General features: G+C 44.5%; 1 protein-coding gene across 1 annotated transcript in view; it reads right to left on the bottom strand.

Annotated features, from left to right (window-relative positions):
- Positions 1-14,475, bottom strand: part of cacna1ba (calcium channel, voltage-dependent, N type, alpha 1B subunit, a) — a gene marked incomplete at both ends in the record, with an annotated part of 173,010 nt that overhangs the window by 71,991 nt on the left and 86,544 nt on the right. The window contains 8 exons of the mRNA XM_079251176.1: positions 86-246; positions 1,111-1,207; positions 2,590-2,610; positions 8,185-8,291; positions 11,577-11,636; positions 12,646-12,775; positions 12,943-13,063; positions 13,979-14,166. Of these exons, the coding sequence (XP_079107302.1) occupies positions 86-246; positions 1,111-1,207; positions 2,590-2,610; positions 8,185-8,291; positions 11,577-11,636; positions 12,646-12,775; positions 12,943-13,063; positions 13,979-14,166 (885 nt within the window). The remainder of the gene's footprint in view (positions 1-85; positions 247-1,110; positions 1,208-2,589; positions 2,611-8,184; positions 8,292-11,576; positions 11,637-12,645; positions 12,776-12,942; positions 13,064-13,978; positions 14,167-14,475) is intronic.

Raw genomic sequence — 14,475 nt, 5'->3', positions numbered from 1 at the left:
AGACATGTACAAGCTAACATTTGACAGTTTATAGTGATGTTGAGTTGTGAGACAGAGGATGCAAACGAGGAGCTCTCAAACCGACTTGCAGTCCTTCTCCAGGCCTTTGGACTCATCGGTGCAATAGAAGAATTTTCCCTTGAAAAGCTGGACCGCGATGACAGCGAAAATGAACATGAAGAGGATGTAAACGATGAGGATGTTCAGGACGTTCTTTAAAGAGTTGACCACACAGTCGAACACCGCCTGAGACCACAGAGAAACAAACAGTGAGTTCTCATTTCTTCACCCTGACTGTCCTTCTGAGGGTCATCAGGTCATAAAACAGGACAGTGGTGGTTTTTTCCAACTGTTGCTCCACACACTACATAGTCTAGACCAGAGGTGTCCAGCTCTGGTCCTCCAGGGCCACAATGCTGCCAGTTTTCCATCTGTCCTGCTCCAACAGACCTGATTCTAACTCATCCGTCATTGTGCAGAACTTCATTGGCTGTTGGATTCATTTAATAGAAGCCAGGTGTGCTTGAGCAGGAAAACATGGAAAACCTGCAGGACAGCAGCAGTTGGAGACCGACTTTAGGCACCACTGGTCTAAACCCTAATATTCCCAAAACATGTTAGCATGGAATCACTGTTAGCATGGGATCATTAGCATAAAATCATCGTTAGCAGGGTATCACTGTTAGCATGGAATCACTGTTAGCATGGAATCATCATTAGCATGGAACCATTGTTAGCATGGAAACATCGTTAGCATGGAATCATCATTAGTATAGAATCATCATTAGCATGGAAACATCGTTAGCATGGAATCATCATTAGCATGGAATCATCATTAGCATGGAACCATCGTTAGCATGGTGTTATCAGTTCGATGCACTCAGGTGTGTTGATGGTGACGATTCTTTGAGACTTTCTCTGGGGTCGCTACACGTCACTAGACAGCAGGAACACGAAGACGAACATTATTACTGGAGATTTTTTGTTCAGTTAAGTAGCTTTATTCAGCTTATTTGGCTAATTTTGGCTTTTCTGTTTGCGTTCATCTCTTTGGTCACGCTAGCTGCTGTGTTAAATGGACTTTAGAAATAAGCGATGTTCTAGTGTAACCTTCAGTTTTGGCAGACGCTTGATGGTCTTGAGAGGCCTGAGAACTCGCAGAACCCTCAGAGACTTGATGGTGCTGATGTCTTTGCCTTTAGTCCCCCTGTGAACAGCAGATGCAGTTACACCAACGCAGACAATTCAACTTTTCATTCATATTTCATCATTCTTATTATTACTGAAAGAGTTAAAAACTGTACAAAATGCTTTTCAGACTAAACTAACAGCTGAAATCACTGAAATATCTGAATACAGAAATGTGTCGGGGAGGGAAACGTGTTCAGATCAGCTGTGAAAATGGAGAATGGAAAGTGTGTTTGTAGCCCGCAGCGGGGTTCACGCATGATGCTTGTTTGTCAGAGTAACGTCACGTGTTAAATCTGATGTCAGGACACTCTGAAGGAACGTAGAAGAAGCTGTTTCACAGCTTATTAGTCCTGCAGGAGAAGAATCTGGATGAAGACCACGGCTTATCGCCCTGGATGGAGATATGTGGCGAGGTGAAAGTGGCTTCAGGTGATTTTATAAAAGCGAAAGGTCTGGTGTTGCTGGTTGGATGTTGAGTCCTGCATGTCCCATCTTCAGCTCGGTTCTTGTACATATGAAACGTGTGAATTTCCTCATCAGAAGGTCATGCGGCGCTGGAGACCTGGTAACGAGTCTTTTCAGTCTGGTGGGTCCGAGACGGGACGTCGGATTGGAGATCTCCAGAACCAGACTTAGGCACTCCTGGTCTGGGTTTTTCATAGGAGTCCAGTCTATGTCACCTTCATCGGAAGGATTGACATCCTGGCAGGTGAAGCTAACAAGCTAAATACCATGAAACCTTTTATTTAACCCCTAAATGTGTTCAGCAGGCGGAGAAGGACCCGAACCGACCGAAGTAAAGCCATCTCCAAACCTTTCATCGACTCCGACTTTCGATCCCAATCAGAGGCTCACGAGACGCTTTGCTGTCGCATTCCTGCCGGAACCCCGAAGAGAAATAAATCCGCCAAGTTAAAAAGCCTAAAACCAGGACAGCCAGCGTTGAAGGCTCATTTCTGCTCCTTGACAGCGTTCGGGTTGACCCTAACCTCGATCCCCACACGTCTCCGTGTCTTTCACGCCGCCATGTTGTTAAATCAGTCATCCACTAGGGGGCGGTGCTGCATGCTAACAGCGCGACTGAACCTGGAGACGTAACTCCTGTCGGTGCGACAAGGCAGCTGGACGTCGGTGGAGGTAAAGGCGAAGCCAGAGCGTCAACCACGCTTTCCTAAAGTCTCTTCTCGCAGCGGTTGCATAGCAACGAAGCCCCCCATGGCATGAGGGGGGGGCGTGTTGGACGTTGTCTAGTTTGTCTGTAAAATGGTTCTGATTGTTCTAAATGGAGCTGATCTGAGCGTAGGATGGTAAGTTGTGGGGGTTGGGGTGAGGCGGGGGCGGGGGCGTGGACATGGCGGGGGCGGGGTCTGGATGGGTCGGCATAGGACGGCTCCCCACCTGGTCACACCTTGCTGCGATCTACTAGGGGGGAAACAGTGGTAAAACAAGGAACAGCACATTTATGGATGCTTCGCACACAAACAAGACAAAACACGTTTGCATCGAATGAAAACAGAATTCCTGCCGATGACCACACATGCTGGCTGCTAGCAAACTGGGAGAACTGGTCCCAGTACAACAGGCTGCACATGCAACCCTGACTCCAGCTGGGACGCCGTGTAACATGTAAATAAACTCCCAGAACAAGATCAACAACATGGCGGGCCATGGAACTGGGATCACTGGTCATCTGATGGAATCTGATGCAGTTTTACTGGTTTAACTGGGAGCAGTCGGTGTCATGACTGGTTTAACTGGGAGCAGTCAGTGACGTGACTGGTTTAACTGGGAGCAGTCAGTAACGTGACTGGTTTAACTGGGAACAGTCAGTAACGTGACTGGTTTAACTGGGAACAGTCACTGTCATAACTGGTTTAACTGGGAACAGTCAGTAACGTGACTGGTTTAACTGGGAACAGTCACTGTCATAACTGGTTTAACTGGGAACAGTCAGTGACATGACTGGTTTAACTGGGAGCAGTCAGTAACGTGACTGGTTTAACTGGGAACAGTCACTGTCATAACTGGTTTAACTGGGAGCAGTCAGTAACGTGACTGGTTTAACTGGGAGCCGTCAGTGACGTGACTGGTTTAACTGGGAACAGTCACTGTCATAACTGGTTTAACTGGGAACAGTCAGTGACATGACTGGTTCAACTGGGAGCAGTCACTATCATGACTGGTTTAACTGGGAACATGTTGGTAACGTTACAGGTTGCAATTTTTTCTCAAATGGAAAGACGGACGGAGCGTCACCAATCGGACACAAACTGGATCTAAAAGTTGTGGAAAATGTTCCACAGACTGAAGATCCTCCATCTGCAGATTCAGAGAATCAGAAGGAATCTCTGTATTCTGGGACCAGGCTGGATACTGGTTCTGCATTATAACATGGTTCTCTACTGGAAACCAGTACATGGACTCATCCAGAAACCAGTGTGAACCCAGTTCAGGCTGAAATCCACACCTGCAGGTTAAAGCTCCATCATATGTGAAGAGGATCCAGAAACACGCCGTCTTCTCTGGACCAAAGCTCATTTAAAATGTTCTGAGTGGAAACCTGGATGAAGATGTGGAATTGTTTGTGGACAGCATGGACGGCGTGTCCTGCAGACTAAAGAGGAGAGGGAGCATCCAGCTTGTTATCAGCGGACAGTTAAATGTGTTTTATTTACATTTTACACAGCATCCTAATGTCTTGGAATGGGCTTGTGGATCAGGAGACCATGTAAATGTGATTGGATGAACACAGACAGTTTCATCACAGCAGACAGCACAAGTTTGGCAAACACAAACTTTCAGACTCAAACAAAACATAAAAACAAAAGCAAACGTCATAAAAACAGACTTTGTCAAACTAAAGAAAATCATGATTTCACCCCTGAAAACAAGGATGTGGTCAGACTCTGGAGTCAGCCTTCAGGCTTCTCTGCTGCATCAGAAGCTGCAGTGTGAGATGCTCTGCAGACACCTCCATCACCGTGCATGCTGAGTCACCAACAGCTTTCTGCTGTTTCCAGTGTGGAGTCCGTCTGCAAATCGCTCGTTCAGTCAACTAAATCTCTGATTATACGTAGAAATCACGGCTGAGAAGATGCTCCCAGCGTCACAGAAACGAATCAGACTGATGACATGGATATTTGTGCATTTTAAATCAAGCTGTATTCATCCTTCATCCGGTCGCTTTAGTGTTTCCTTTTCCTCCCAAATCTGCAGAAAGTCGCGTTTTCTCTCCACATCCACCAATACAGAGCAAATCAATAACTAGAAATTCTTCCGTTTCTCGGCTGAAAGGACGGCGCCTGCCGAAGACGACGTTGCAGCGCGGATTAAATCGGTTTTTAGTCAGTCTAAACGCTCAGAGTAACCCAGGAAGTCCAGCTCGGTCCTGGAGGGTTGCTGTCCTGCAGCTTTTACAGCTTCCTGCTCCAACACAGCTGAATCGGATTATTGGATCATTAAATCAGTTTTTATCTGCAAACAACTTTCCACAGCACCGGCCATCACATGGTGATTAAATAAAAAAAATCTATTTAAAAAATCTAAATAAGCCTTAACGTATGGAAACTCAGCTCACTGAACACCCCAAACCTTCACCAGCCCTCCCGCATATCAGATTTTCCTCGCCTAGATCCACCGCCTCGTGACCCCAGACGACGCCGCAGGAGGACGCACCCAGACCACGGCTGGCTCGGTCCCGCCAACCACCCAGACAAGGTGGTCGAATATGACATAATAAATAAATAAATAATAGTTAATTCCTCCAGGAAACCTGGTGCCTGAGGGGGGCCAGACGATCCCGCCTGCAGGAGGCCACGCCAGCTGAAGAAACATCAACTTCAAGTGAAACCGTTTTTCTCCTATCAGGTTGTATCTAAACTTATTTAACGTATTCAAACCTTTAAGTCCTGCAGTTTTCATCTAAATTATGTTTTTATGTTGAAAGGACTTGTTGGACTCCGCATAGTGTCGGGCACCGCGTAGCGTAGCGTCAGGCACCGCGTAGCGTAGCGTCAGGCACCACGTAGCATTGGGCACTACGTAGCATTGGGCACCACGTAGCGTAGCGTCAGGCACCACGTAGCGTAGCGTCAGGCACCACGTAGCATTGGGCACCACGTAGCATTGGGCACCACGTAGCGTAGCGTCAGGCACCACGTAGCGTCGGGCACCACGTAGCGTCGGGCACCATGTAGCGTAGCGTCGGGCACCATGTAGCGTAGCGTCGGGCACCACGTAGCGTCGGGCACCACGTAGCGTCGGGCACCACGTAGCGTCGGGCACCACGTAGCGTCGGGCACCACGTAGCGTCGGGCACCATGTAGCGTAGCGTCGGGCACCACGTAGCGTCGGGCACCACGTAGCGTCGGGCACCACGTAGCGTGGCGTCGGGCACCACGTAGCGTCGGGCACCACGTAGCGTGGCGTCGGGCACCACGTAGCGTCGGGCACCATGTAGCGTGGCGTCGGGCACCACGTAGCGTCGGGCACCATGTAGCGTAGCGTCGGGCACCATGTAGCGTAGCTTCGGGCACCACGTAGCATGGGGCACCTGCTGTTTACGTTAGCAGCGGCGACTCATCAGAAACGTGTTTACTGAATGTACATTTGTGACTGCAGCCTGGATGGACGTCTCACCTTTCCAGGGTAACAGGTGGTTGAGCGGAAAGTTAAAGACATATTTATTCCTGACTGAAAGACTCTAAGCGACGCTGATTTGGTCGTTGCGTCGAGCAAAAGAAACAAAAGCAGAACTTATAACAACCCTGATGCTAAAATTAGCAACCGCCTAATTAGTCTATATTTCTTTATTTACAGTTTTATGAATTATTGTGAAGAAGAATATAAATACAGCTTGTATTGTAAGCTAACATAATTTCATCAGGTCTAATTTATTTCATTTTCAACGCTAAATGTGAATAATATGTAATTTCATATAAACGATGCGCAGCACAGGCATGAAAATAAAAGATCTGCAGCTTCATGCTGAGTCAGACTGATCAACGTTAGACAGTGACATGACGTGGCAATGTGGTCATAATGTTATTAAAGGCCTACGGTCATACAGTCATGCTGAAAACACACAGGAAACGATGTTTCCCGAGACCAGCTCATGTCCTTCGCCAGCAGCTAGCTTGTTGCGTTAGCCAGACTCTGCTGGGGGAATCCCAGTCCAAGCTGGTTGTCCCCCGTGGACCACGGGGGTTTTTCTGTGGGCGGTGGCAGAGCAACATGCTGCGGGTGTGGGACGACGAGCCTGCAGGTAAAACTCTTCACCAAACATGAGATGGATGATGAGATGACTGACAGTCTCAGAAACACTGAAGTCACTGCAAAAAGCAATTTCTCTCCATATCACACGTCTCTCAGCAGCAGCGGTTCCTACGGATGGTTCTTACAGCTTTGGGCCGATTCTGGTTCTAGTTCTCTGCAGCTAGCTATTGGAACCACCCATCTTTACAGTTTCAGAACAAAGATGTGAAGCACAGAAATAAAACGGAGGAACTTCAGTTTAGCTGCTCTGCAACGCTGTTTTAGTTTTTAACGGCCACACGGGGGCAGCACTCAAAACATACAACAGCTTTAACGTCAATTCTTCTGTTTTTTTTTTACTTGATGATGGTTTTTGTTCAGATTCAGAGACGACCTCATCAGAAAAACCACGTGCTTAAAACCAGAGCCGGGCGATTTATCCAATACTCTCCGTGTTTCCTCGGTTGTTCGATGTACAGCACACCCTGCCGATCTTCCAGACAACTCTCCTGCAGAAGTCCGAAAGGGCTTCCAGCTGGTTTATGAACATCTCAACATGGAAGCTGAATGTGAGACAGACGACTTGTTCCCGAAGAAAAACGGCTCTGAATCCATCTTCTGACATTAAGTCACGTTTCGCAAAGACAACCTTCAACAAAACGGCGACTGTCCCGCAACGTTCTTTCGCAGCGTAAACGTAGTTTTCTATAACAGCAGTTTTAAACTTTTCAAGTCAACATGGCGTATTGTTGTTCCCGTAAACACAAAAAGATTCTCGGATTGTTTTCCTCCTCCAGGCGGAGACACACAACAGGATAATTTGGCCGATTTTTGTCCTGATCTCCCCTTACGATCGTTGGATGGTTTGCAGACAAAACGTGTCGGATTTTCGTGTGTTTGGAGCGATACTGTCGGATCTGCTCAGAAGACGAGATCGTAACTAATGGACATTTAACATTTGAAACTAGAAAACTTGACATATGTGTAGCGCTCTGAGACACACTGAGCATGCTCAGTGTGTAACGTCACATGTACCGGAGCCAATCAAGACGTGAACTGACTCGATCGACTGGTGGATGATCGACAGTAACCGTAATAACATCATAATGATGGGAAAGATTTGTCTTCACTTATAACAGGAACACCGATATTTCATCAGTGCTAGTTTGCTGTGATCACAATACCGTTTATAAAACACTGGTGCTAGCATGTAGCACGTAGCATGTAGCGCCCACATTCTCGCCGTCTCCATGATTTCGTCCATGAACTGTTTGCCTTTTGTGCGTTTTTTTCAGAAAACAACCATCAACCATGTTGGTAATACGTTCCTACGTCAGACTGAATATGTGAGGAAATCACTTGTCCTTGCAGTGGAAGCCATGTATGTGTTCAGTTCACATACATGCAGATAATGACACACAGGCATGAGGAGAGTGGCAGAGGAGACATTACCCCATGAAGCTCCTTCAAACAGATCCCAGGACAGAAATAAGGAGAAATTCATGTTAATAAACAGCAGAAAACAACAGAACAAACAGCTCTATCTGGATTTCTGATTTACACAGTAATTAACAAATATTACGAACAATTCCAGTCAGATGAAAAAGGAAAGTTTTAAAACGTAAAAAAAGACCTGAGACGAGTCCAGAATCGATCTGAGCGAGGTTCTCCAGACGGAACTACAACCTGCTGACTTCATGTAACAAACATTTAGCAAAAAGCAGGAGTTCCTGAACTTACGTAAAGGCAAACGCCACCAGTGCCCCACTGACCACAATGAAGTCCAGGATGTTCCACAGGTCTCTGAAGTAAGATCCAGGATGAAGCAGCAGGCCCAGGTCCACCATCTGGAGACCAGACATCATGTTTTCTGTTCAGTTTCTGTTTGTATTAAACTACTTTAAAGCTCTACCGGCATACCTGATAGCCACACCCTGCATATAAACAGCGTGTTAGGATGAAAATACAAAGTAGAGAAGAAGAAACTCGGAAGGCAAACATGGCTGAGAAAATGCAGGAAGGATTTCCCGACCCGGCTCGGTTTATTTGCCTCCTCCATGGTAGGCCATGACAGGAGGAGCTCTATTCTATCTCTATTCTAAACTCGGTTGGGTTTTCACAAAATGTCCATGGAGCCACTCACTCTCATGGTCACACTCTTGATCTGGTTCTAACATCTGGTATTGAGACTGATAAGCTCAAAGTATTTCCTCAAAACCCTGTCTTGTCCGATCACTTCTTATTAACCTTTGAATTCACTTTATTTGATGACTCACTGACCAAAAATAAATTCTACTATAGTAGATGTTTATCAGACAATAATACTACAAAATTTAAACAATCAATTGAATCAATTTTTTCCCCTCTACCATGTGTTAGCATGACTGAGAGTCCCCCTTTAAGCCTTACTCCTGCTCAGATTGATCAACATGCTGATACTATAACAGCTTCAATGTGTACAACCTTGGATAATGTTGCTCCCCTAAAGAAGAAGAAATTAGGTAAGATTATGAAGGCTCCCTGGTTTAATTCCCAGCTTCGAGCTCTAAAACAGGCGTCAAGGCGTTTGGAAAACAGATGGCGTTCATCAGGACTAGAGGAGTCTCACTTAACCTGGAAAGAAAGTTTAATCGTATACAAAAAAGCCTTACGTACGGCAAGAACAGCTTATTATTCATCATTGATAGAGGAAAACAAAAACAACCCTCGGTTTCTTTTCAGCACTGTAGCCAGGCTTACTAGGAGCCGGAGCGCTGAGGAGCCATGTATTCCTTTCTCACTTAGCTGGGATGATTTCATGTATTTTTTCAGGAATAAAATTGACACTATTAGAGATCAAATTCACAATACTCTTCCTTCTACCTATAATGTTGAGCCTGTTGTGGTCTCCGAAGCATCCTTAGAACCAGGATCTGACTTGTGTCTAAATAGTTTCTGTCCTGTCCAACCCTCTGAATTAACTAAAATAATAGCTTCATCTAAACCATCCACCTGTATCTTAGACCCTCTCCCAACGAGCCTCTTTAAGGACATTTTCCCTTTAATTAATACATCACTACTAAGTCTTATCAATATGTCTTTAGTGACAGGATATGTACCACAATCATTTAAAACTGCTGTAATCAAGCCTTTACTTAAAAAGCAATCTCTGGATCCAGAGGTGATAGCAAATTATAGACCTATATCTAACCTCCCGTTTATGTCCAAAATTCTGGAGAAAATAGTTTCAGCTCAGCTACATGCCCACCTGAGCAGAAATAATTTATGCAAAGAGTTTCAGTCAGGATTTAGAGCTCATCATAGCACTGAGACAGCATTGGTGAAAGTTACTAATGACCTTCTTATGGCCTCAGACAAAGGACTTGTGTCCGTACTTATCTTGCTTGATCTTAGTGCTGCATTTGATACAGTCGATCATAACATTCTGTTACAAAGACTAGAACAGGTGGTTGGAATTACAGGTACAGCGTTAAGCTGGTTTAAATCATATTTATCTGATAGACTTCAGTTTGTTCATGTAAATGACAAGTCCTCCTCACAAACTACAGTAAGTCATGGAGTTCCTCAAGGTTCTGTACTTGGACCAGTACTCTTCACGCTATATATGCTCCCTTTAGGCAAAATTATTAGACAGCATGGAATAAACTTTCATTGTTATGCAGATGATACTCAACTATACTTATCCTTTAAACCAGATGAAACAAATCAGCCCAATAGGCTACAAAATTGTCTCATAGACATAAAGACTTGGATGTCTAGAAATTTTCTCCTCTTAAACTCAGATAAGACTGAAGTAATTCTCGTTGGATCTGAAAAACTCAGAGCTAAATTTTCCGGTTTTGTAATGAACCTGGATGGCATTACTTTAGCTTCCAGTGCTACAGTGAGAAACCTTGGAGTAATATTTGACCCTGACCTGTCCTTTGGCCCACATATTAAGCAGGTTACTAAAACAGCCTTCTTTCATTTACGTAATAAAGCCAAAATTAGGGACATTCTGTCTCAGAGTGATGCAGAAAAACTGGTTCACGCTTTTGTTACTTCGAGACTAGATTACTGTAACTCTCTATTACTGGGCTGTCCTAAATATGCCCTGAAAAGCCTTCAGCTGATCCAGAATTCTGCAGCCAGAGTCCTGACCAGAACCAGCATGAGAGCTCATATTTCTCCAGTTTTAGCCTCTCTTCATTGGCTGCCTGTTGAATCTAGAATAGAATTTAAAATCCTTCTCCTTACATATAAAGCCCTCCACAACCAGGCACCACTATATATCAAAGACCTCATAGTTCCTTATATACCAAGCAGAGTACTTCGTTCGCAGACTGCAGGCTTACTTGTGGTTCCTAGAGTCTCAAAGAGCCGAGCAGGAGGCAGAGCCTTTGGTTATCAGGCCCCTCTCTTATGGAATAAGCTCCCAGTTAGTGTTAGGGAAGCAGACACCCTCCCCACCTTTAAGACTAGGCTGAAGACTTATCTTTTTGATAAGTCCTATAACTAGGGATGGTTAGCATCCCTTAGTTATGCTGCTATAGGTTTAGACTGCTGAGGGACATTTCCTGATACACTGAGCTTCTTTCTTTTTCTCTTTATCTCTTTCTTTTATCCGCCCCCCCCCCCCCCCCCCCCCCCCCCCATAACAGTGTTGCATCATTAACATGTATGTCTCCTGTCTCAGCAGGTCTCCCTGGCCGGGAGTAGCAGTTCCTGTTGTCTGTTGTCTTTCTGTCCTCTTCCCCCCACACAGCAGAGGCAGATGGCTGCCTGTCCTGAGCCGGGTTCTGCCGGAGGTTTCCTTCCTGTTAAAAGGGAGTTTTTTCCTTCCCACTGTCGCCAGTGTGCTTGCTCAGGATGGGAGATTGAGTTGGACTCAACTCAATCTGTTGGTTTCCTTATATAGGCTGTTATGAATTGGCCTTCATTATGTTTTCCCCTCTGTCTGTAAAGCGTCTTGAGATGGCATTGCCGTGATTTGACGCTATATAAATAAAGTTGAATTGAAAGTTGAATTGAATTGAAAATGAAAGTTAAGAAAAAAGACTAAAATCAAATGAAAAAGCTTTTCCAGATAAATTAGCAGTCCTACGCTGCTTCTGCTGCAGGTAAGAGGATTAAATCAGGTCATCACTGCTTACTTTGATCACCATTTCAAACGTGAAGACACCAGTGAAGGCGTAGTCCAGGTATTTGAGCACCTGTAACAGAGACATGACATTACAGAAGAGCTGACAGGAAAACAGCCATAAAACATGATTCTGACTTTAGATTAAACTGTATATTCAGTGAAGCACATTTTTATCATTACTGCTCAGTTCTTGTTCTTCCAGCTCAGATGTTAGACCTGAAATCTGCCTCTCAGCGCTCATGTCTTATTCATAAATGAGCCGGCTGTAAGAACTGATTCTTTGCAGAGAATAAGAGACGGCTCAGTTTCATTTCCTTTTGTGCTTCATTCTCACAGAGCTGAGTAATGATGTGTGGTTCATGAACGAGCCATTTCTAATAGCTGATTCTTTGTTGTAAATCAGAAGCTCAGCTCCCAGTTTTTTCTTTTGTTTCCTGATCACAGGGTTCAGTTGTGATATATTGTCCAGCTGGCTCAAAAAACTGCTTCTTTGTAATAAACCAGAAAAACACTTCCTGTGTCAGAAGGCTGTATTTTTTCATTTTGAGCTTTATTTTGATGGACACGGTGAGGATCCCAGCACTATGTAAAGGACAGAGAGTATAGTGTGGTACAGACCAGGAGCACAGAAGAACTGGAAGCCAGATTTGCATTGTCGGTGTGTAAGGAGAAAAATGGAGAAATTTGTGAATTTAAAGAATTTAAAGTTCGGTCTTTATTCTCTTGATTTGTTCTGTGTTTAGTTGTTTGTTTAAATGTCGGGTTATAATATTAAACAAAAATATATTTTACCATGAAAATATACATAAAAATAAGCCTCTTATGATGAAAAATATTAACAAAATAATAAGCTACTCATATTAGCTAAATAAGAGTAAAATAGATGCTCTTTGTGACACTAAATGAAGAGGAGCTTAAAGAGTCGACTCTTCTAAGGGAACTTGTTCAAAAGAGCTGAATCTTTAAAATGAGCTGAACTTCCCATCACTAGAATTTTGTTGTTTTGTGACGAGTCGTACTTCTTTTTCCTAGTTTTATCTCTGTACGTTGTGAAAATTGTGTATATTTTATAAGCTTACTTGGTTGCGAGGAGCATTTGTCCATACAGGGTCTTCTGCTGCGAGAGCGATGCTGCTCATCGCTATGACAACCAGGATGCTCATCTCAAAGTATCGCAGAGTCACGATGTAGTGACATAACTGCCTCACCCTTAGGAGAGAGACACAGAAACAGGAAGAAGTTATTTAATCATGAAAATGTAAGTTTTTAAAAGCATATTAAACATAAAAGAACATAAAGATTAATGACATAACTCTTGTTATTTTCCGCATCTACAGCAGGTTTGAAAGATCAACCAGGAAGCCGATGGGACTCACGGATTGGACTGTCCGAAGATGAACATGGAACTGTAAGGCAGGATGGGTCTAGGTCCGGTCCGACAAAGATCCTCCAGGGTCTTCTCATGCATGGGCATTGTCTCACAGTCGATACTGTTCACTGGGAAGATGGACAGCAGTTATCTCAAAGGGGAAGTGACATGGCGGAAGATGCCATCAGGCTGCTTTTACCTCATTACCAGACCTGGACTCTTCAAGCGGGTCTACAAACAAACTCTGGGTTTACTTCTTGTTTTCAGTTCTAGATCGACTGCTTTGAGTTGCTTCCATCAAGTCCATCATCAGTGGAGCTCTGACACCTGGAGTTACCATGGCAACCGTAGATAAAGGGTGTCATATCACACGAGATTGGAGCAACAAGTTGTCATAGCAACGTCAGAAAGGAAAAAGGAATTCTAATAAAGTGAAGGGAAGACCGCCGCTGCTAAGGAGAGTGATGCATCATGGGAGAAAACACCATGGAGCCAGTTTCCATGGAAACAGATTCAGGGTAAGACCTATGTCTCTTTTTAGAATGGAAAACCCAGAGTTACAGACCGGACCTCTGGGACCGGCCCCGGTCTGGACCGGAACAGAGATGTTATTGTCCGATGCGTCATTTTTTGTGTCTGATGTTCATTTTGGTTCCATCTGCTGGTTGACTGTTGGACTAATGAAGTCATATTCAACACTGCAGGTATTTGTCAGTACTATGCTGTAAATCCAGAGGAGACAGAGCCTCTTCAGTTCTAGCTCCAAACATCTGGAACAGCCTTAGGTTAACTCCCTCGGTGTTTTTAAAAGCCGTTTAAAAACACATTTTTATTCTTTGGCATTTTAGCAAGACTGAGTTGTCATCTGTGTCCTTGTATTTTATTTTTAACTGTTCTTTTTCATGTATCTCTTATTTGACCATTTTATTGTTATTTTATTTTCTTAAGCTGTTTTTGTTCACTTGTTCTTTGTTGTTGTTGCACTTTGGTCAGCTGTATGTTGTTTTTAAAGTGCTTTAGAAATATAATGGTATGGTACTAACTTTGTATGAGGGTGGTCTCTCCGGGTGGGGAGGTGATCGTGACGGGAGGAACATGGACAGAGGAACGATCAGTTCGCCTGACGTTTCTCTGGTTGTCCGAGTCCTCTTGATGGTTGGGTGGCCAGCTGGGTTCCTCAGAGTCTCGCTGAGGAGAGATGGCCAAGGACTCCCCCTCTGAGTCACCTAACCTGCTGGGAAAGCAGAAACCAGTAAAGCTCTGACAGACTTTCTCTAAATGAAGGTTGATCTTTACATGCTATGCGCGCTATGATGCTGTCCTTGTAATACTGGGCTAGTTCTCTTTGGAGGACCTGGAGACCCTTTATGGCTGCATTCACACTCCCTCTGTTCCCTGACCTGCTGCCTCTTTGTATTGTCATTCTGTCTGTCTGTCTGAGCATCTTTCTCCATTTCCTTCTGAATGTAAATCCTGGATCTGATCAGCTGGTCTCTCAATGCAACTTATCAAATCTTTTCTACCCGAACAGGCGAAATGG

Source organism: Telmatherina bonti (assembly GCF_933228915.1).
Source record: "Telmatherina bonti genome assembly, chromosome: 13".
Lineage (NCBI taxonomy): Eukaryota > Metazoa > Chordata > Actinopteri > Atheriniformes > Telmatherinidae > Telmatherina > Telmatherina bonti.
This window is presented reverse-complemented; position numbering and strand designations above follow the sequence as displayed.